Source organism: Panthera leo, chromosome D3 (genome assembly GCF_018350215.1).
Source record: "Panthera leo isolate Ple1 chromosome D3, P.leo_Ple1_pat1.1, whole genome shotgun sequence".
NCBI lineage: Eukaryota > Metazoa > Chordata > Mammalia > Carnivora > Felidae > Panthera > Panthera leo.
Genome location: NC_056690.1, coordinates 33,685,745 through 33,709,078, shown reverse-complemented (window position 1 = coordinate 33,709,078; position 23,334 = coordinate 33,685,745). Strand labels below are relative to the sequence as shown.

Here is a 23,334-nt window from a genome sequence, read left to right as displayed (position 1 = left end):
AGGAGCGGTGGAAAAGCGCGGAGCCCGGACGAACGAACGGTTAAAAGTCCGCGGGGCTGGAGAGACCCGGCTTGTCCGTGCGCGCCGGCCCTGCGGGAGCGGACGTGCCCGCAGCGTCTGAGCCCTGCGCCCGCCTCGAGAGCCGCCGCGCGGGGGGCGGGCTCCCCGCGCGCCGGCTCCGGAGCCGCGGTCCCATTGGCCCGGGGGCACGCCCGTCTCCGAGTGAGGCTTCGAAAGTTTCGTTGAAGGTGGAGAAGTGCGCGCCCGCCCGGGAGCCGGGGCTGCGCCTCCAGGGCGAGGCTGCACGGCGGCGGCGGTGGCGGTGGCGGCGGCGGGCGGGGGGCGCGCTGGCATCCGGACAGCGTTTGGTTTTCATTTTATTTTTTTTTAAATTGAGGCCGTGGAGGAGGGAATTGGAGTCGGCTCCACTGGCTGTGTGCTTTCGTCTCGATTTCTGCCCACGCTCGCACCATTCCTCCTGGTGAGGGAGGGACTCGCACCGCCACCCCGCGGACCGATAACTCGAGCCCCGTGCAGGCGGGGATGGTTGTGCGCTCCTGGCCGCTCCCTCCCGGGTCTCTTCGGCCCGAAGCTGGGGGACGCAGAGGCTGAGCCGCGTCGCCATTCGGGGATCCGCCGCCAGACGGTTCGGGACCGCCGGCAGTTACGAGAGCCCGGGCCAAAGGTCGCGGCGTGCGCAGGCGGCGGGGCCCCGGCAGCCGACGCACGTTGGCTTCAGAGGGGATTCCGCAAAGAAAGCTTCCCTTCGCCCCTGAGCGACGCCCCAGGAGCCAGACGGAACGACAGCCCCTTCTAGTCCCCTTTCCTCGCCGTGCCGCCCCCCGGGACCCTCCCGAAGTGCCCCCGTCCAGGGCTCTGGCCCCGGCCACCCGCTGAAGAAGCCGCAGCCACCGGATTGGGGGATTTCACACTTCATGGGCCGGCCGAGGGGGCGCCGGGCGCCGGGCGAGGGGGCTACCTAGAGCTTGGTTAGGGGCGGCCGAGCGCCAGGCGAGGCACTGCGGAGGGACCAGCGAAGGGTGGCGGAGAGACCTGATAGGGGCGACCGAGAGCCCGGCGAGGAGCGGTCAACAGCCCGGGGAACGCACCCTCGGGGCGGACAGCGCGGCGGTCCTCTCCGAGGCGATGCCCGGGCGGCTGCGGGCAGCCGGCCGCCCGAGGTCCTAGGTGGGCATGGACCTGGCGCCCCAGTCCTAGGGACCCTCGAACTTCGCCGCTCTGCTTGGACTCGCCGGACCAACGCAATGGCCTCGGAAGTAGTGTGCGGGCTCATCTTCAGGCTGCTGCTCCCCATCTGCCTGGCAGTAGGTGAGTGTGGTCCTCTAGCTGAGGTTACTTGAGGGGCGGGGGGGGGGGGATGAAGGGGGCTCCTGGGGAGGGGGGCAGGCTAAGGAGCAAAGGAAGTTCAGGGCTCTAGGGCTCAGGGACTGGGGAAGTCAGCGCCAAGGTCCCGGTGCCGGCGGAGTCAGACGCTTGCTGCTGTGTCGAGTGCCATAGCAGGGGACTCTCTTCCCGCGCTGGGGCGCAAGATCGGGGTCTCGCTTAGTGACGTGTAGGGTCCTGGCGCCCAGGTTCCGCATGTGTTGGAGACTGTGCTGAATTTAGTTACACGTGGAATTTCTTTCGTGGAGTATTGCCTTGTGCATAAAGGATGCAAATTTAGCTGGAAGGCGGTTGTAAACCGTCTTCCCAGATACAGTGCAGGATCCTACCAGGGTCCCCTCAGCCCCCCTGTCCCCAGACGCACAGCACATGGTGCATGCAGAAGGTATGGACGCCATCTCGCCCCCCACTCTATAGCCCAACAACATGACGGAAGAAGTGAAGGACTCCAGTCGTTCTGAAAAGAAAAGGAGGAGGAAGGTATAGGGAAACAATGTCCTGAGCTTGCTTACTTTCTTTTATTCCACCAAAGCCCCTCCAACAAAAGCGCTGGATGCTGGGGTCCTATGGAGGACCACGTCCCAGTTCCGCCCTCCAGACACCCACCCTAACAGATCTTTAAAGGGTCAGAGAGCTGGACTGGGGCTCCCTGGGACCGGGGAGGGTTAAGGGAAGGCCAGAAGTGAGCCTCTTCCACTCCCAGTAAGGGATCTCACTATTTCTACAGGGCCTGCTGGGTATTAAAAGCAACTGGGTGTCAGGTCTAAAGACTGGCAGCCCGCTTGGAGAGTTTCTGTGTTTCTCCTCTAATAGAAGGTGCCTGTTTCGCTGAATCCCACTTCTAGGAATGACTGACAGCATCGAACTTTTCACTTCCCCCACCAGAGCTAGAAAACAGAGCACCTTTTACCAAGTAGCAGTTGCATTTACAAAGAAAACGTGGCCTTCGGAGAAAAGACCAGCTTTTTGCAGATTGCTAGAGGTTGAGGACTCAAGATCACACCTGTGCTGAGGGTTTTATTTGTGTCAGCAATCGACAGGGGGGCTCTAGAGTGTTTCGAGGGGGTCAGTCCCAGCTACCTGGGAGGATTTTGTAGTGCCAGAAACTCCATGGAAAAACCAAAGAAAGCTTTCAGGTGGAAATAGTCTGCAGCAGAGATGCAAAATCCTTGAGCAGCTGGAGGGGTCTGCATGCGTGTGCTCGCCTTCCTTTGCCATTTATTCGAGTTTCAAGGCAGGACCATTTTTCAGGGATCTTGGTCCTTAATAACCAATAACCAAGCATGGAGAGGAGGAGGAGCCCAGCATCCACGAAGTTGATGTGGACCTCTCTCCACCAGTTTGCTTAAGTTTGAAAAGGGAAAAGACTTTGGAGAGTGATTTTGGGGAAAACAGCACCAGGCTATGTCTGGTGCCTTACATACATATAGGCTGTGGGCATCTTCTGTGTATCTGTAGCGCCTGGCACCGTGCCTGGCACGTTTACTGTTTGCCTAGTGGAAGCCAGTGCCTGAGTTAAACAAGGGGCTTTCAGTATGAGGGTTGATTTGTGGTTGTCCTTGCAGACTGGGCAGGAGGCCTGGGGAGTGGTCAGAGGGTCAAAAGGCAGGCTCTTCCTCTCTCCACAGCTCCCCCCCCCCCCACTTCTTCCCGCACCCTAGCTTCTTTCCCTCTGGGCCTCTCCTCAGGGTAGCAGCTCCTCCTGGAGTTCTGCAGGTGGTTACCTGCCGCCAGCTCAGGCCACTCTTGCCTGAGCAATGTGACAGCAGAGATTATCCGCCCTTTGCCACCCACCTCGCTCTAGGCTTTTGCCCTTGCAGAACCTAGCTCGCCAGCCCGGAATGTTCCGCGGCTGCTGGGGCCGTGTCCTTTCGATAATCCGGGGGTCTACACCGCAAAGCCCGTCAGTGAGACTGTCGAGCTCTGCCCTGCAGAGGGAAAGGGGCGCGCGGCACGCCCACCTCCCGCGCCCCGAGGCTCGAGCCGGCAACTCCAGAGCTGCGCGGAGGCTCCCGGGGTGCAGGGCGGAGCGGGGAGCGCTGCCCGCCAGCCCGGTCCGGCAGGACCCCCGCCCTCCGGCTTGTTCCTCTGCGCCGCGTGGGCCCCGCTCAGTGGCTGGCTCGCGGGACCGGACCTTCCTGGAAGGAGAGCTGCTGCTTCCAGGAACTCAGGCGCTAACCCCGGCCCACCCGCCACCCCCAGCCCCAAGGCCTGCTCCCCTAGCTCCCGGGAAGGCCGGTTCGGCCCTGTGATCCCGGGCCACCTTCCCTTTCCCGCTCTCGCTTCTGAATTCCCGTGGGTCTTCTGGGCTAACCAAAGGGAGGCTAGCCTGTGCGCCTGTGGGGGCGGGAGGGGGGCGTGGAGGCCCCCAGCTGGGTCTGAGCCTGTTGCTTACCCCACCCTCGTGGAAAGCCCACCTAAGGGAAGGTGAAGGAGGTACCAGGACCTGGGACCTTGCCCCCTGCCTGCAAGAGAGCAAAAGCCCCTTGGGAGGACCTGAGGGCCAATTCCCTGAGGACCCCCTCACCCCTTGGCTTAAGAAAGACAACCACTTCCAGCGACGAGATGCCTTCTAATCATTGCACTTGCAGGGACAAAAGGGGGCTGGGTAGGTGTCACCTGATTTGGGCATTCAATTCTAAACAAGAAGTGGATCTTTTCAAGGTTATTGGAGGGTTTTCAGGTCTGCTTGCTCCCAAGGTGCTACTAAATCAAATATTCAGGTTTCCCTAATATCCTGGTCACAGAGAGTGCAATGATCTGTTTGCCATTAGAATCGATTTTTACATTTTAGACATCTATTTTTGTATCTGGACAAGGCAGCCTTCAAAGCCAGGCCTTTGCAGAGGCTTGTGTATTTTTTTTTTTTTTTTAATTCTCTAACATTGATGTTGAACTTTTTCTGCACGGATATGCTGTAGCCTTTGGGCCTAATGATAGATGCTAAAATTAAGTGCCATTGTGTTTAAACTGATGCTTGAGGTTTTTCTTTTTTTCCTATAGAAAGAAGTTTACAGAGAAGTGGTAAGTGATATCAGACCTCTTTTATGTAGGTCTTGCGTGGCTCTTGAGTGTTAAGAGCAAAACAAAAACTATAGTTTAATATGAAATAATATAAATGTTGCTTCCCTTCAAAATGAACATCCAGTGATAGACTTTCCCACATCGATAGAAACTGAAAATTTTAAAGATCTCCACAATTACTTATCATTACTTGAGTGGCCATTCTGATTTTTTCTTAAAAATAATAAGTGAAAGGGGTGCCTGGCCCAGGTCATGATCTCACCGGTCAGTGAGTTCCAGCCGCACGTCATTGGGCTCTGTGCTGACAGCTCAGAGTGTGGAGCCTGCTTCAGATTCTGTAAATCCCTCTCTCTCTGCCTCTTCCCCACTCTCTCTGTCTCTCTCTCGCTCTGTCCCTCAAAAATGAATAAACGTTAAAAAATTAAATAATACATGGAAGAAAAAAACAGACAAAACCTCCCATAATAGTATGAAATCGTTAATAATTATAATAGTATCTGGTCATTGTTGAGTACTTTAGACATATTTTTATACTTCTTTTAACATGATTGTACTGTCCCACCCATCTTAAAGTATATGATTTGAGTCTATTCCTGGGTCAGATCTGGATTTGTACATTTTAATTCACATGCATCTGACCCATTCATTCCATTTTGCCTAGTGTTGCTTGGAGTTTCCTAATGTCTTGCCTAGAAGAGCCAACTTAACCAATGTCAGGGCAGTGGTCCAGGTGCCGCAAGGCCACTGTGGCCTCATACCTTGTGCTTCCCCTAAGTGAAGTGACTGGAGCTTAGGAAAGAACAGAGCAGAACCGCAGACAAAAAGAATCAACCACCCAACTAGTGCTCTGAGAAAAAAAAAATCACACTTGGGTAATTGTGCAAATCCCGGAATAATTTCTGAAATTCCCTTTAGAGATAGTTGGATTAACATTAGAGCAAAAACATGGAGTCACTCTTGAAATATGTGTGGGTAGGGCTATCTAAATACAATTTTTTTTCTCCACGGCATCGTATGTTTCTCCCTGTGTGGTACGTGCCATGTGGGAAGTCACACACACACCCCAAGAATTCTAGATGATGCCTGGTCAGAGGTCTCCGCTTTGTGCTGCTATAGCTCTCGGTGGTAGGAGGTTTCGGCTGCTGAAGGATGCATTCACAGTGTTGAAAGTTACTTTCTTTTCCTGTTACACCTTCTCAGCCTTATCTAGGTAGATAGTATTTATTACTTCCAGAAAGGAGAAAAGCTAATCATGGAAAGGGTTGGAAATACATAGTTTAATTCTAAAATAAAATATTTTGTAAGCACAAGCGGACATGGTCATTTTGTTACAGGAGTCGTGGAAGCTGGAACTATGTGTCCAGCCTGTGGTTTATCAGTGTGTCTGTTGCCTTACAGGCAATATATGCTTGTTCATAGAGATAAGCAGGATGCTTTGGACTTCACCTTTGGGGGCAGACGTGTTGTGACTTGGCAATTTCAGAGATCTCCGTTCACGTCCCAGCTCTGCCCTTTACCATATGATCATAGAGTTGTTTCTTCCTTGTTTCTCTTTTCTTCCTGCAAAAGGGAGTTATTAATGCCTCCTTCCTTGGGTAGTTGTGAGATTGTGGGCACTGCACACCTTGTGTAATGTCTGGCACTCTGCAGGGGCTCAACATGGGAGGTATTATTATTGCATTTATGTAGATGAGCAGAAGAGCAGTGATGCTTGAGGAACAGCTTAGTAGCAATTAAAACTACCAGCTAGTGACCTGGGTCATAAGGATACTGATAAGAGTAGGTAGGATTCATAAGAAAGCAAGTCTGTACCTTCCTACAGCCAAATTACTCCATTGAAAGTTGGTGTGTGTGTTGTGGGAGAATTTTTAATTATCAGGAGTTTTCACACCAGTTTTACTCATCATACTCATGGACAATTGTGTTCTTCTGGTTAAATATGTTCTCCTTAGAATTGTGCTGACAGTGCTTACTGTTGCCTTTCTGATGCTACACCATTATTTTCATCATCTTTATTGAATATGATTTCATTTATTTATTTTTATATGGGCATCTTCCTTTTAGACCCTCTGCTACTTGAATCGTATATGAAGTTGCACGGTAACAGTATATACTGTTACGGCTTTTCTATTCGGGAGAACTTAGAATAGTGTAGGCACACCTGGATATTTAAGAGCAGTTGATTAAGAACTATATGATGATACAATGTATATAACGTAAAACATTAAATTTTGTAACATTTTTAGATTTACATAATTGTTTTTGAGGATACGGAATCAGGTATACAAAATAAAACAAGTGTTCCATTGAATGGAGGCTAAACACAAAGCTGTATCGGAAAACACTTGCAAGTATTTGGCTGTAAGAGATAAGCGTATATGAGGCTTATCACATTCACCAGACCCTCCACTTGGGCCTTTCAGACCCATCAGGACATGGCAGGATCAAGGATGATGCATACTAAGTATCTGTGGAGAGAGCACATCAGACCTTTTTAATAATTTCATAATTGTGAACCATCCCATAATTATCTAACAGGCATGGAGCATTTAGCTAAATCATTTTTAAAACTTGAGTATAATATAAACTTTTGCACTTATTTCTATATATTGGTAGATTTTTAAAAACTGTAATAGAAATTTAAAATGTGGTTCAAGTTTCCTGCAGAATATACATTTTTTTTGTTTGTGTGAAGTTTTCTGATTGCTATTTTTGAATTCTCCATTCAAAATATACTGGTAGGCACAGTTGTGCATTCAGCTAGGATATTGTGGATGGACATATTTAAACTTTTTGCTATGTGAGTTTCAAATACTTGATATATTTTATTAAAAAAATAGTGGATCTGCTCTGTGTGATTAGTTCTGGCTTCCTGTGGCAAATCCACTAGCCCTCTGGGGGTGAAGGTGTTGCTGAGACTTTATCTAGTCTCTATTTTTATTTTTATTTTATGTTTATTTGCCAGTTTTATTGAGAAATAACTGACCCACATCCTTGTGTAAATATAAGGCGCGTAGCATGAAGGTGTGATTTATGTACATGGTAAAATGATCCCCACAGTAGGTTCAACTAACATCCACCTTCTCAATAGATACTGTACAAAGAGAAGAAAGAAGAAAAGAAGAAAGGAGAAAGATTCTTGTGATGAGAACTCTTAGGATTTCTTTTCTTAACAACTTTGCTGTGTCTCACACAGCAGGGATAGCTGTAGGCATCATGTTGTCCATTACATCCCTAGTACTTGTACATCTTATTATTGAAAGGTTGTATCTTTTGGCCAACTTCCTCCAGTTCCCCTACCTCTCTCACTGTCCACATTTTTTAAAAAAGATTTCACACATAAATGAAACGATACAGTGTTTGTTTTGTGTTTCTCTGTCTGACTTACTTCACTTAGCATAATGCCCTCCAGGCCCATCCATAATGTTGCAAGTAGTATGATTTCCTCATTTTTAATGGCTGAATAGTATTCCATTGTGTGTGTGTGTGTGTGTGTGTGTGTGTGTGTGTGTGTGTGTGTTTGTTTCCATATCCATTCACGGACGCTGAGGTGGTTTCCATGTCTTGGCTGTTGTAAATAAAGCTGCTGTAAACATGGGAATGCAGATACCTTTCTGAGTTAGTGTTTTCATTATCATTGGATATATTCCCAGAAGTGAAATTGCTGGATGACACAGTAGTTCTACTTTTCATTTTTTTGAGGACCCTTCATACTGTTTTCCAGAGTGGCCGCACCATTTTACAATCCCACCAGCAGTCATAAGGTTCTCTTGTCTTCACATCCACACCACTATTTGTTAGCTCTTGTCTTCTTGTTGATGGGATGATATTTCACTGTAGTTTTAATTTGCACTTCCCTAATGATTAGTGATGTTGAGCATCTTTTCATGTGCCTGTTGGCCTCTTGTATATCCTTTTTAGAAAGATGTCTATCTGGGTATTTGTCCATTTTTTAATTTTTTTTTTTTTTTTTTTTTTTTTTTTTTTTTTTGTCTTTTGCTATTGAATTGCAAGGGTTCTTTATCAGGTATGTGGTTCGCAAATATTTTTCCCATTGCATAGGCTGTCATTTCACTTTTTTGTTTTGTTTTGTTTTGTTTTCTGTGCAGAAGCTTTTAGGTTTGATGTAGTCCCACATGTTTATTTTTTATTTTATTCTTCATGCTTTTGGTGTCATATCCAAAAATTCATTACCAAGTCTCATGTGAAGGAGCTCTGTTCGGATGTTTTCTCCTAGAAGTTTTGTGGCTTCAGGTCTTGCTTTTTAGTCTTTAGTCATTTTGAGTTAATTTCCTTGAGTGGTATAAAATATGGGTTCAGTTTCATTCTTTAATATGTGGCTGTCCAGTTTTTCTATAGAACCATTTGTTGAAGGGACTGTATTTTCTCCATTGAGTATTCTTGGCTCCCTTATCAAATATTAGTTGACTCTATGTGTTTGGGATTATATTTGGCCTCTTGATTCTGTTCCATTCATCTATTTGTCTGTTTTTATGTCAATACAATGCTGTTTTGATGACTAGAGCTTTATAGTATAATTTGAAATCAGGAAGTGTGATGCCTCCTGCTTTGTTCTTCTGTCTCAGGATTTCTTTGGCTAGTCAGGGTCTTTTGTGGTTCTATATAAACTTTAGGAGTGTTTTATCTACTTCTGGTAAAAATGCCATTCGAATCTTGATAAGGATTACATTGAATCTATAGATGGCTTTGGTGGTATTGACATTTTAACAGTATTAATCCTTCCAGTCCAGGGATATGGGATACGATTCCATTTATTTATATCTTCTTTGATTTCTTTCATCAATATCTTACAGTTTTCAGCATAGAAATCTTTCACCTCCTTAGTATTTTATTGTTAAATTTCTTCCTAAGTATTTTATTGTTTTTGATGCCATTGGAAATGGAATCTGTTTCTTTATTTCTTTTTTGAAAACTTCATCATTAGTGCATTAACTACTCTCTTAGGGAGTTATTTATCCTGTTACCCAAACTCAGGTGGATTCTCCTTTAAGTATTTTTTCCCAACTCTGAACTCTCCAGTTCACTCCCCCGCTCCTCCCTGCCTTTTGACTTGGTTTGGTCAACACCAGGCTTCTTATCTTCCCCCTACAGCCATCTCTGGTGAGCTCAGTGCAAGCTTCCCCTCCTCTCCTTGACCTGCACATTTACAAAGGCTGTCCGTGCCATTGACCCTCAGGTGCAGGTGCTTTACAAATCAAGTATCTCATTCACAGATGGTCTTCTAGGTTTGTCTTTGCTCTTTCACCTCAGTCGACAGAAGGGTTGCCTTGGGTTCACATCCCGTGTGTTCTGCAGTGCTGGAGAACCTCCAGTCGCCATCTTGGCCTCTTGGCCTCATTCAGTCCTTGTCATGTGCTGAGCCAGGTGTGACTTCCCCTTTTTCAAAGCCCTCCAGAATTGATTCTGTAGTATTTGGGGCTTTTGTCAGCATCACTGACATTCCAGCCTCACCCAAGTCAAATCAGGCAAACCAGAGTTGCCATTCTACCTTCCATACCGTACAGGCTTGGTCATCAGCCCAGGAAGTTTGTATTCCTCTCCTGGGAGCAAGTAGATTCTTTCCTCCAGTTGATAGATGGCCCTTTCAGCAAGTTTAAAGCAAATACAATTCAATTCTTCCCAAGTCCTTTTTTTACTTATAGGTTTCCCAGGGTAGTGAGGCTTAGATAAGATAAACTTTATATCTCTCACATGATAGTCAAGATGTAGGTGATCCAAAGCTGGTATATTAACTATTCTCTGTGACGTTGCCGGGGGAAGCCACCATTGCTCTGCTACGTTGCAGGTGTTGCATTCATCCCTGTGGTTCAAGATAGCCTGTTCCCATGTTAACGTCAAGCTGAGGGATGGAAGTAAACAGAGAAGGGACACTTCTTCCTCACTCTCTAAGGACACAACCTGGAAGTTGCACGAATCACTTATGTTGTCATCCTGTTAGCTTGAGTTTAATAATATTATTTACCTACCTAACTGCAGGGAAATCTGGGAAATCCATCTTTATTTTGGCTGGTTAATGAGTTCAACTAAAAATGGGGGAGGATGGTTCTGTTACAGTGATAGAGAAAGAGAGAATGAATATCAGCATACAAATAGAAGTCTGTGCGTCCTGTAGGTGAAGGTAATTTAATGTGCTTTGCAGACGCTGATTTTCTTACCAACCTTCTCCACTTTGCTTCCAGGCCTATAACTAGACTCAGGTACCAGCAGGCTCCTAAAGGTAAGGTACAAAGTGTGATCCATGAGAATCAAAAAGAACTGAGTTTTCTAATTTATACAGACGGAAATTTGAGGAAGATGTGTAGGAATGGGTGTTAAGGGTATGGGATAATATAAAGAAGAAACATAAGGTTGGATCTGGCCAAATTTATTGATGTGGAACCACTAAGAAGAAATTCTGGATTCACTGTTGTTACTCTAGAAAGGGCTATGATTGGTTGGTTGGTTGGTTGGTTGGTTGGTTGGCTGGAGCATGGACAAAAAGGTGACCTACACTAAAAGAAGTTGTAATGCCAGATCTGTTTTAGTAAACTATAGAGGAAGAGATCCAAAGGCTTAGGGAGATTGGAGCCATAGAGTGAATTTACCATGGAAGACCAGTGCACCCACCTGGTCCAGAGGACACATGTTTCTCCACAACTGAGAAATAAAGTTGTGAGGAGACCCTCAAAATTCTTGAAGATCTCTGTGGTTGCTCTTCTCTCTAGTACAATACAGTGGAAACTGCTGCCACTAACTGGGGATCCTTAGATACCATGGGGATATTTGGGTTCCAGGCACCAAGTGGCCCACTTAATTGCCAAAGCCAAGATGGGTGTGGTTATCGTAATGGACAGTGGAGTCAAAGCAGTAATCAGAGTAGTCTGACTTGAGGAGACCTTGGCCTTTGGCTCACCGTTCATGGTGTTCCTAGAAGTTGAATTCTGACTTGGTCTGTATACATGGGAAGAGTTCTAGGTGAAGTGAACTGAAGTCTGACTTGAATCACCAACCCAGAGTCTTGGCCCCTCAATCAGTTGCCAGGCTTGAGCTAGTTCACAGACTCAGAACCTGAGTGAAGGGCTTGTGAGGAACAGAATTATCTTTGCTTAGAAATGGCTCAAAGGGCTCTCTGTCAACTAGAACAAAGACTCTACTTGCTACCAGGACAAGAATACAGACTTTCTGGGCTGATGGCCAAGCTCCGTATTGGAGGTGGAATGACAACACTGGTTTGCCTGATTTGACTGAGGTGAGGCTGGAATGTGCTGTGCTGAGAAAAGCCCTAAGTACTCTGCTCTCAGGGTAGCAGGCTAGGTCCCCTTGATGAAGGACCCTCTACACTACCAACTACACTTGCATTTTGCTTTTCCCGTTGTATTTCTTTGGGTAGCGAGTGTCTTTATTTAAAATGAAATATTTGTGGAAAGATAAGATGACTATTTTGTCATCCACATGTTAGTATAAGTTAGTTCAAATAGCTTATTTTCCCTTTTTCACTTTGTGATGGAATGGACACTTTAACTGAATGGGGAGGCGTAGTTGTTAAATAGTGGGTGTAGGTATGGTCTAGATTCCAGAGATCTTTTTTTCAAGGATCCATAATACCATGGGTCACTTAGGGGCTTACCAAAGTATGCCAATAACAAACGGAGCACATTTTTCCTAGGGCTAGCCCTATACACAAGAGACAGAACACAAAAAAATCCTTCCTCTCCTCTTTTATTTATATTACATGGTTTCAGACATCCAAGGAGAACCTGTTGTGATTAAGTACAGCCCTAAAGTCTCGTTGTTTAGGTACAGATCTTGGCCTGTTGTACAGGCTGTGTGACCTTAATCAAGTTGTTTAACCTCTCTGTTCTTCAATTATTTCATCCATAAAATGAGTTGATAATAATAGTACTTAGCTCAGAGGATTGTTGCAAGGCTTAGATGATAGTGCTCATAAAGTGCTTGATGCAGTGCCTGCCACATAGTAAATATTCAATAAATCTTAGATCCGATGATTAGTTCCAGACTGAGAAATTAGGCATTGCTATTAGCCAAAGGCTGATTTGAGGACCTGCTCATCAGGAACAACATACTTTCAAATGGGCAGATGCTTTGGGGTTCTAAGCAACTTCCAGGGGAGCTTTGGAATGAGACCTGTTGTAAATTGAAAACTGCCTTTCTTGGGGCACCTGGGTGGCTCAGTCGGTTAAGCATCCGACTTTGGCTCAGGTCATGATCTGCTCTTTGTGGGTTCAGGTCCCGCGTCGGGCTCTGTGCTGACAGCTTGGAGCCTGGAGCCTGCTTCGGATTCTGCGTCTCCCTCTCTCTCTCTGCCCCTCCCATGCTCACACTCTGCCTCTCAAAAATAAATAAACAAAAGAAAAAAGAAAACTGTCTGTCTGGACCCCCTCCTGCCCCCGTCATCTATGCTGGAAGCCTCTGCACCACTGTTTATTGCTACCCCTGGAACAATGTGACATTCGTGTCTTTTCTCTAATTCCCCTTCCCAGGCAGAGTGAGTTGTTCCCTCTGTGTTCACCTGGCACTTGGTTCATATTGTCACAGAGTTTTGTACTTCGTTATATGATTGCTCTCTTCCCTCCCATGTGTCTGCAAGTTCAGGGACCTCACGTAATCCTTCTAGATATCCTCAGCACTCACTTACTGCCTAACAAGTAGTAGATATTTAAAAATATATATCTTATTTGAATTATAGGTTTCTTTGTCCTGTCATTATACTTCAGCTGCCTAGCAAAGGCTATAACATCCTGTGAATACTGAAGCAATACTTGCCAATTGAATAAATAAGGAATTCATAGGCTAAACATTTTTCTCTTGAAGGTCTCAGAAGTTGGAAAATCCAGTTAGGTCTAGCATCTTATAGCTATTGGTTTCTACGTATTTGACTAGAACATTCCTAACAGTCTAATTTATACGTGCCACAGCTTTTAAACTGTGAATTTTATCAACATGTAGATGAATAAATGGTACTTGCTTTGCAGTGAAGAGGGAAGGAAAAACACGTTGATGGTGGTAAAGCTTGACCGGAATGTCATCCTTGAAGTGCATATTATTTTTGAAAATGTTTTCAGCTCTCTTGGAACCACACAAATCGATCTGTTTTCTGTTGTGGCCAAATCCACTAGGTCAGCAGTTCTGGCCACAGGTGCAGGAAGGAGGAAGAGTGTAGAACCTTAACAAGCTGGTAATTTTGAAGCAGAGCTCCATGGACATGAATTATAGATCTGTGCAGCTTTGAGTGGTTCCTGCTCCTGCCATTTTCTTTGTTCCTTCTGTGTTCCCCAGACTGTACCTGCCTGCAGCATTCGCTCTGGCATCCCCTCAGGAACACGTGCCCCTGCTGGAGAATCTAGGCTGCGAGTATTCTGGAAAGGGCCCTGGTCTGAAAGCCTAACGACCAAGTCTCAACCCTATTAATAAAGAGGTTTGTGACTTTGCCAAGTCGCAGAAACTCTCTATTCTTCAATTACATCATCTAGCATATGAGGTGTTCAAGAATGAGAAATATTTTCATAGATTCTCAGAGTAATATTTGTGCACATAATTCTTCTCGTTATTAGAAGATATGACTGTAAAGCATTGCTTTTTAACCGGCACAGCAGAATTTTTACATCTAACTTGTTCTCGGCTCTTAATAACCATCATACATAAATCGTTTCACACTTTGACCTCAAAGAACTATTAGGAAAGGAAAGGGAAATAATTTTGTATCACTTTAGGTACTTGAGGGTTTTTCACAACGGTTGGTATGAAGGAGAGTTTAGGTTTTGTAATCCTAACATTTCAGTGACTCTCCCTCACTTGCCCTCGACACAGAATCACGCACACATCATCATTGGTGATGGTAATAACAAGAACCACAAAATGTGCGGTCAGATCTGGTTTAGAATTGGCTGTGTGTAGCTTTGCGTAACAAAGAAATTTTACCACCCATCACTTATGGTCAGACATGTGCCTATAAGGAAAACCAAAACACACAGTTATTAATGGAAGCTAAACGAAAGTGTAGAGACATAGAATTATGGAAACAAAATTTGAATCAGGAAAAGATTTTGAGCAAAGTAGCAAATTTATCACAAAACGTAGCATTTCAGTGACATTGTAGACCTTACGAGATTTTAGCTGGATGGTTCTATTATCCAACAAAGGACACAGGAGAGGCACAAAACTACAGGTGTGTGTAGGTAAGAGTCCAAGCCTGGGGTGCAGAACTGGGGGCTCCCCCATTCTGGCGTTGCTCTCTCTTGGCTTCAGGGATAGCTGTGGGGGTGTGAGCTTCCTGTGGTTCAAAGCCTCTACCCACTCCTCCTCTTTTCAGTCTTTTTTAAATTTAAGGTTTTAAAAGCCTTTTAATTTTGCCCAGCCAGGCAAATCCTGACTCTTGTTGGCCTTGGAGCCTGAAGTCACTGCAGCTGATAAGCACTGAGGCATTTCCAGCTAGAGCCAGGCTTGATACTCCCCTGCCAGACCGAATTGCTGTAGCACACAGCCTCTGGTGGGTCATCTTCAGGCAGGAGAGAGGGTGAAAGGTCAGATTACAAGGCAATGGGAAGAGGGATAGTCATAAAGTGGGGTTTGTTTCCGGGGAGCCAGTATTTTCCGGAAACCTCCAGCTCCCTAGACTTTATCGTTAACAACTACAAACCTTTTTAGCAATAATTTCCAAAGCATCATCATTCTTGCTGCTGCATTGCCTTACAGGCATCTGTATTCTGACCCACGGTGGCATGGTCTAACAACCCCTACCTCATTTCACACTTTGGGCTACGTTCAAACATGAAAACCACTCTTGGCTTGCACAATCTCCTACCGTAGAGGTTAATTAAAAGGGATGTGATATAGGCCCCAAAGGCGTTTGTTGAATTGGATATCAAAATATTTTGAGCAATCATCTTTAGAGTCAGTGTTACCATCCAAAGGTATTATCTTATCCTTATGACATTGATCTGTTATCTGTTCCAATAGTCAGATTTGCATATCAGATCTGGTCCTTACATTTACATTTTAAATGTAGTGCTGGTCTGCCACAGCGGGAGCAGTGTGCTAGTCATATTCAGTTAAAGCATCTCTGCAGTACGAGCCCCGCTACAATCATATTTCATAAATTTGAATATGTGTATAATGCAATTCTCTTAAAAATAGCATACTTAAAATTGTCATTTTAATAGTCCTTGGTGACTTTGTTTCCTTCATTATTTTTTATTATCTTCTGATTTCCACTAATTTTTTTTTGCCCTTCTCCTGTTATACATTTCCCAGAATGCACTCAAATAATACAGTAATCCAAGACTGTTTCATAATGTGCCCAGTCTCCCTATCTTAAAATAGCACTGGCTTTTGTTTATTCCAATGTCAAAGAAAACTCATGGTGGGTTTTTTTTTTTGCTGATTCACCTCTATTACTTTTGACTTTATTGCTTTCTAGGTTTCTTTTTTGGCAAATGCCCAAGAGGAGTTTGACAGTTTCTTAAAATCTTATTTTTAAGTTCTCAGAATATTACCTTTTCGACTTTCCCACCGGTGTATTCCTGGCTCAATTAATAGCACTTCATTTCAATTCCCAATGAGAACATAAGGAAAGATTTTTTTTTAAGTCACCCATATTCTTTTTTCTCCTTAAAAATTAAACAACATGGAGGGACACATATAAGAGAGGCTTAAGGGTGATCCATGGTGTGGATAGCTCAGTGCTGACCCCAGGCTGTAGTCCTCTCTAGATCCGTGTGTGTCCCCTACTATGTGCAGTAGCAGGGGACTGGGCTCCTAGGGCTCCTGTTTCTGTGCTGGCAGTAAGCTGTTAGGTGTTCATGAAAGGCCTTTGTCATGGATACACTCACTGTTGTGTGTGTGTTTCAAGCAAAACTAATTAAATTGCAGTTTTTTCATGACTATGCCCATCATTGAGCACCACAGCTCGTCTTCTTGATATCGTTCCTCCATGAGTCCAGAACAAACATGTTTTCTTTTGTTTTCACAATTTTCTCTCTAGAGTGTCCTAGATATCCGTGGCTACGTAAATACGAAGTATGGTTGTCTCTCAGCAAGTAGAGTTCTAAAGTTTAGAGACTCTTAGAGGTACAGGGTTTCCACTTAGAACTACTCCGAGGCAAAAATGGAACATGCCCGAACAAGCTCCATGCCTTCCCTCTGAGCTTTTCTGCCTCCAGTGGTAACTACTTCCTCACCTTCTCTTCTCTCCCTTCCTGCATGGGCTTCCAGGACTTTTCCAGCAAGGTGACAGGTGAGGGAAGAACACGGGCTTTGGGGTTAATCAGACAAGGTTTCAAACTTTTGCCTAACTGCTCATTAGTGGTAAGATGGAGACGAGTTGAAGTTGTATAGCTTCTCTGAGCCTCAGTTTCCCAGCCTGAAGAATAGCAGAAATCCCACGTGTTTCAAAAATAATAGTAAGAAATAAAGGAAAGGATGTAAGTCAGGTGCCTAGTACGGTGCAGACAAATGAAGGGCTAACTGAATTTTCTGGTTAACTTTTCTCTTCCTTTTTCTTCCTCGTGCCTGGGGTCTCTGTCTTCTGAACACTGTACCCTGACTGTGGCCTTGGCTCCTCGGCTTCAGAGCCTTGTGGATTGGTAAGGCTTCAAGGGAATGTGGTTGCCTCCCAGGGGTACCTGGTGTCAACTAGACAAAAAGCTGTGGCCAAAAAGAGGGCAGTTCTGACGACAGGAATTCAGTGACTAATGAGGCTAAAAGAAGGCCATTTCTGTTTCCAACCGTAGTGATAAAGTGCGTTTTCTGTGGATCTCATGGTGACTTAAATTCAGTTATAATTCTTTACAGTGGTCACTTAGTCAAATATGCAAAGGGTAGGAACTAAGGTGGATCCACCTTAAATGATGGTAGATGTGGGTGAAGGTTATCCAACAGTGATGCGTCTCAGGTTTGCTGTGTTAAGGCAGTGGTGATACAATATGCAATAAATAAAACTTAGTTCCAACTCATAAAATATCAGGGCTGTATAATACTTGAGTTGTATTTCTTGATTTTTTAATTGTTATTTCAGACACTGAACTTAATAGCCATGAAACGTGTTATGTTTTGAGTTTTGGATATCTTATTTTCCCTAATTGTAATTCTTGTGATACTCAAATTTGGTGAACATATTCCCACTTGGGGTTTAAATGCTAACAGGTGATTTCATAAAAATCTGACTGGAGTTGAATAATTTCCTTTGCCTTTACAGCCTGGTTCCGATTGAGTCTGTTGGGTGTCGAATTAATCTTCCAAGAGTTTCTTTTTTTTTTTTTTTTTTTTAAGTTTGTTTACCTTGAGAGAAACAAGGGAGCAAGTGAGGGAGGGGCAGAGAGAGAGGATGAGAGAGAATCAATCCCAGCAGGCTCTGTGCTGTCAGCCCGATATGGGGTTCCATCTCATGAACCGTGAGATCATGACCTGAGCAGAAATCAAGAGTCGGACACTTAACCAACTGAGCCACCCAGGCACCCCACGAGAGTATTTTTTAAAGGGTTCCTTTAAGGATGGCTTATTTAAGTTGGATAGATTTAATAATTATAGTTTTCTGATTTAAACATTTGTTAGCAATTATTGAAAAATGAATGATTTTATCATAGTTGTTAGGTGAGCCGAATATTGAGAATTCTGTAAGGGTATCAAAGACTATCATGTTTTGCACAATTTAAAAAAAAAGAGAAAGAAAAACTTCAAAGACATAATATAAATGTGATTCTCTGTGCTTAGCTATAATATAGAAATTAAAAGTTTTTGTAGTAAGTAAAAGACATTAACCAGAGTAAATGAATATTTGTCGGTGTTAAATTAATTATTTAATCTTATATAATCTTATGTTCTGACGATATTTTAAATACCATCAGGGTGTCAAGAATTTTAATAACATCAGAACTCCCGCTAAAAAGACATTTTCATTATGTGTCATATGGATTTCTAGTATGTGGGGGCAGCCGGCTATGCTATTTTAACTCAGCTCCCAATACAGTCAGACTGAGTGAGTTATATGACATTTTAATGCAATTGGCCAAAGGTTGAAGCTACATTTGAATTCCTACTAGGTATCTTATGCAACCTTATTGAGAATTCCGAGTGGAGCTTGTAGGCACACTACAAATGTAGGATTCTGTTAACTTCCAGGAAGAGATGTTAAGGGGTCATAAGCCTCCTCACAGATCTCCTGTGATGTATTAAAATCCATGGAAGCACACCTGTCAGAATGGCTAAAATCAACAACACAAGAAACAACAGGTGTCGATGGGAATGCAAACTGGTGTAGCTATGGAAGCAGCCCAAGTGCCCATGATTGGATAACGAAGACGTCACGCACGCACACACACACACACACACACACACACACACACTGGAATATTGCTCAGCTATAAAAAAGAATGAAATCTTGCCATCTGCAATGATGTGGATGGAACTAGAGAGTTTTACGCTAAGCGAAATCAATCAGTCAGGGAAAGACAAATTCCATATGATTTCACTCATATGTGGAACTTAAGAAACAAAACAAACAAGGCACCTGGGTGACTCAGTCAATGAAGTGTCCAACTTTGGTTCAGGTCATGATCTCGTGGTTCGTGGGTTCGAGCCCCGTGTTGGGCTCTGTGCTGACAGCTCAGAGCACCTGGAGCCTGCTTTGGATTCTGTGTCTCCCTCCCTCTCTGCCCCTTCTCCGCTCACGTTCTGTCTCTCTCTCTCTTTATTTCTCTCAAAAGTGTATAAACATTAAAATAAAAGAAACAAAACAAATGAGAAAAGGGAAAAAAAATAGAGACAACCCAAGAAACAGATTCTTAATTATAGAGAACAAACTGATGGTTACTAGAGGGGAGAGGAGATTCAAGGAGTGCACTTGTCTGATGAGCACCAGGTGATGTATGGAAGTGTTGAGTCACTATATTGTACACAGGAAACTAACATAACACTCTGTTAATTAGCTTGAATTACAATAAAAACTTATAAACAATCGATGGACTCACTAACTTCAGAGTTGTTCTGAATTTGTATGTCTACCAGATGTTAGCCAATTTCTCTACGTGAGAAAGTAACGAGCAAATAAATGAAGTTAAGCTTTGGATATTTTATCAGCATGGACAACAATAGTTAACTCAGAACTAATGCCTTAATTATTGCAACTCATTGACACCATTGGGGAATTCAAGCATCTTTGTAAAAATCTTACACATTTTCTTATATTCACAGGCATTAATCTGAGTGGTTCTAGAGTGGGTCACATCAAGGCAGGCCTTGATTCTGCTTAAAAAAATGAAGTGACTCATTTGAGCTTCTCACACTCTATGTCACCATTTTTCTACTTTTTTCCACCTGCTGTCAGTTTCATCCTATGCCATAGAAAGTCACTACACAGAGTGAAATAGTCACCAGTTCAGTGACGGCTGAGCATCTGGTACAGAGCCAGCCCACCTTGGTCTGATCCCATCTCTGCAACATTGGATCTGTGTGACATGAGGCAAGCTACTGTGCTCTCTGCACCTCAGTTTTCCCACGTATAAAATGGGGAGAATTATAGGCCCGGTCTCACAGCGTCGTTCAGAGGATTAAATTTAGAAATGCCTGGCATGTTTTAAACCCCGCTATGTAAAATATCCAGCATGTATCCTATGCCTTTGCTGTGGAAAACTTGAAGCACCTGAAATACGAAAAATTATTTGGAATAGTTGATTGATTTATTCAATCCTTTAATAAAATGTAATAAGTGACTGTTTTATGCGTGTGACCCTGTGGGAGGCACCAGAACGAATGAGCTGAAGGAGAAACCAGCTGGTCCTAGGTCCCAGGTATTTTGCGTACGTCACTCCTTATTCATTCTTAGAATTCTCCAAAGCTGGCATTAAATCTTACTTTATAGGTGAAAACACTGTGTTTTAGATAGTTCTGGTGATTTTCCCAGGGTCACAGAGCTACCACTTTGTGTTAAAGTAAAACAAAGATTCCAAAGACTCCAGATCTGTCGTGCTCCCTGACTGTTACTGAAGACACAGGCCAGGGTTTAGCTGCAGGCGGAAGGGGCTCATGGCAGTGTGCTCCCATGGGTTTGGTAGACCAGCTGGACTCTAGACATTGTCCTGCCTCACTGAGGCTCGCTTTGTGATCCTGGCCAAGTCTGGTCTCGAACTCAGCTGATGGAATATGGAGTCCGGCCTTGTATCCCAACGCTAATGGCCTTGTGACTCAGTTGCTCCCAGAGGGGGTAGGGGGACCTACCCCAGCCATTTCAGGGTGACTGTGCCTCAGAGAGAATGATGCTCAGTAAATCATCCACTGCTCTTCCTCCCCCATGGGACCTTTTGAATTTTATGATGTCATTCCTGTCGGGAAATATTTTTGTTTTACATAAACGTTCAATATCTCAATCCGGTTTTAGGATAAATACAAAGAAAGAGTTTCGTAATTAGATATTTTTGAGAAACACAGGGCTAAATGAATGTAAATGTTCGTTACGGCAACACCATTTAGAGCATAGTATCTGATGCAAAGTGTGAGTTTCTAAGAATTTGGTATAACATGCAGAGTTGCCCAGACCTATTTGACCTGGAGACCCTACAGGTTTCCCTTGGCCCGGGTGTCCTTGGGAGCACATACGGGAACATGCTATAGGAACTTTGGACTAACTGGCAGACCGATGAAGGAGTTTATTTGGGGGTAGGGTGGCTTTCAGAAGACCCACAATCTCCTTTTTAGGTGTGGCATGAAGCCAAGCCTGACTGGTGGTCCCTGTCAAACCTACTATAGGACAGAATAAACGTGATTGTTCTTTTCTTAACCGTAATTGCTGACTTATGTTTGCACCATGGCTTATTGTAAAAGCAGAGTGGTCAAAGGGAGAGAAACCAGTTAAGAAACTAGACATTCCAGCTGTTGTAGAATGCCTGCAGATAAGCAGGCTCTAAACATTCCAGGCCCAGCAGCACCCGAGTGAAAGGGCAACAAGGGTTAAAATAAGCCCAGCCGCGTCCCGTAACGTCCCATCTGGTCTGAACACTGCAGTGGCCTCCGGAGGGTCTTACTGCATTGTCTGCCTGTGTGCACTTCCTTTTCCATGTGCTGGCCACAGTGATCTTTTACACTTAAGTCAGGTAGTCAGATGTCATCCTCGGCTCTAAGGCCTCCAGCATTCGTTGCATTTGAAAAGAAACACTAAATCCCCGACTTGGCCTCCAAAGCCCATGGTTCCTGCACCCTCTGACCACCCGGGAATTGTCTGTAAAACTCAGATCCAGCTATGTTTGCTCTAAGGTCTTTGCCCTTGTTTTTCGCTCTAAGGAGCAGCTCCCTCTAGGCCTCGGTGTGAATGTCACCTCTTAGGGACATCTTTCCACACCACCTGAGACCCCAGCCCTCACGTACTGCCACACCACGCCATGCCATGCCACGCCACGCCACACGGCTGTAATGGCCTTCACAGTGCTTACTACTCTCCTCTTTCATGTTAGTGAGTTTCTGTATGATTACGGGCATACCTCCTTGTATCGTGCTTCCCTTCACTGTGCTTCACAGATAACCGCGTGTTTTTGCACATTTAGAGGCTGTGGCAACCCTGCATCGGGCAAAATGTGTCAGCACCGTTTTTCCCACAGCATTTGCTCACTCTGTGCCTCTGTGTCACATTTTGGTAATTCTCACAATATTTTAAACTGTTTCAGCGGTATTACGTTTGTTACGATGGTCTGTGATCGTGATCTTTGACGTTACCACTGTAATCGTTTTGGGGGCGCCACGAACCGCACCCAGACAGGACTGCGAACTTGGTGGATGTTGGGTATGTTCTGACAGCTCCACTGACTGACTGTCCCCTCATCCCTCTCTTTTCCTTGGGCCTCCCTATTGCCCGAGACACGACAATATTGACATTGGGCTAGTTAATACCCGTACAGGGGCCACTAGGTGTTCAAATGAAAGGAAGAGTCACGTGTCTCTTAGTTTAAGTCAAAAGCTAGAAATAATTAAGCTTAGTGAGGAAGGCATGTCAAAAGTTGAGAGAGGCCCAAAGCTAGACCTCTTGTGTCAAACACTTAGCCAAGTCGTGAAGGCAAAGGAAAAGTTCTTGAAGGAACTAAAAGTGCTGCTCCAGTGAAGACAGTAATGATAAGAGAGCAAAACCACCTTATTCCCGATATGGAGAACGTTTCAGTGGTCTGGATAGAAGATCAAGCCAGCCACGGCATTCCCTCATGCGAAAGCCTAATCCAGAGCCAGGCCTTCGCTCTCTTCATGTCTATGAAGGCTGAGAGAGGTGAGGAAGCCACAGAGGACAAGTTTGAAGTTGCCAGAGGATAGTTTTGAGGTTTAAGGAAAGGAGCCGCGTAACATAAAAGTGCAAGATGGAGAAGCAAGTGCTGATGTGGAAGCTGCAGCAAATTATCTAGAAGGTCTAGCTAAGATGGTTCAAGAGAGTGGTTCTACAGCTTCCGATATAGACAAAACACACTTATATTGGAAGAAGACACCATCTAAGACTTTCAGAGCTAGAAAGAAGTTAATGCCTGGCTTCAAAGCTTCAAAGGACAGGTTGACTCACTTGTCAAGCACTAATGCAGCTGGTGACTTTAAATGGAAGCCAGTGCTCATTTACCATTCTGAAGATTCTAGGGCCCTGAAGAATTATGCTAAATCTACTCTGCCTGTGCTGTGTAAGTGGAACAACAAAGCCTGGATGACAGGACATCCGTTTACAACATGAGACCCACTGCTTAGAAAAAAAAAAAAAAAAAAAAGATTCATTTCTAAATATTACCTGGTCACCCAAGAGCTTTGATGGAGATGTATGAGATTAATGTCGTTTTCATGCCTGCCAACACAACATCAGTTCTGCAGCCCGTGGATCCTGGAGTAATTTTGACTTTCAGGCTTCATTATTTAGGAAATGCATTTTGCAAGGCT

General features: G+C 44.6%; 1 protein-coding gene across 7 annotated transcripts in view; it reads left to right on the top strand.

The window, feature by feature from the left end:
• The first annotated feature begins 322 nt into the window (after nucleotides 1–322).
• Nucleotides 323–23,334, top strand: part of LOC122203049 (piezo-type mechanosensitive ion channel component 2) — a 468,341-nt gene continuing 445,329 nt past the window's right edge. For all 7 annotated transcript variants that reach the window (XM_042909601.1, XM_042909598.1, XM_042909599.1 and 4 more), the window contains exon 1: nucleotides 323–1,329. In XM_042909601.1, the coding sequence (XP_042765535.1) occupies nucleotides 1,266–1,329 (64 nt within the window). In that variant the 5' untranslated portion in view covers nucleotides 323–1,265. The remainder of the gene's footprint in view (nucleotides 1,330–23,334) is intronic.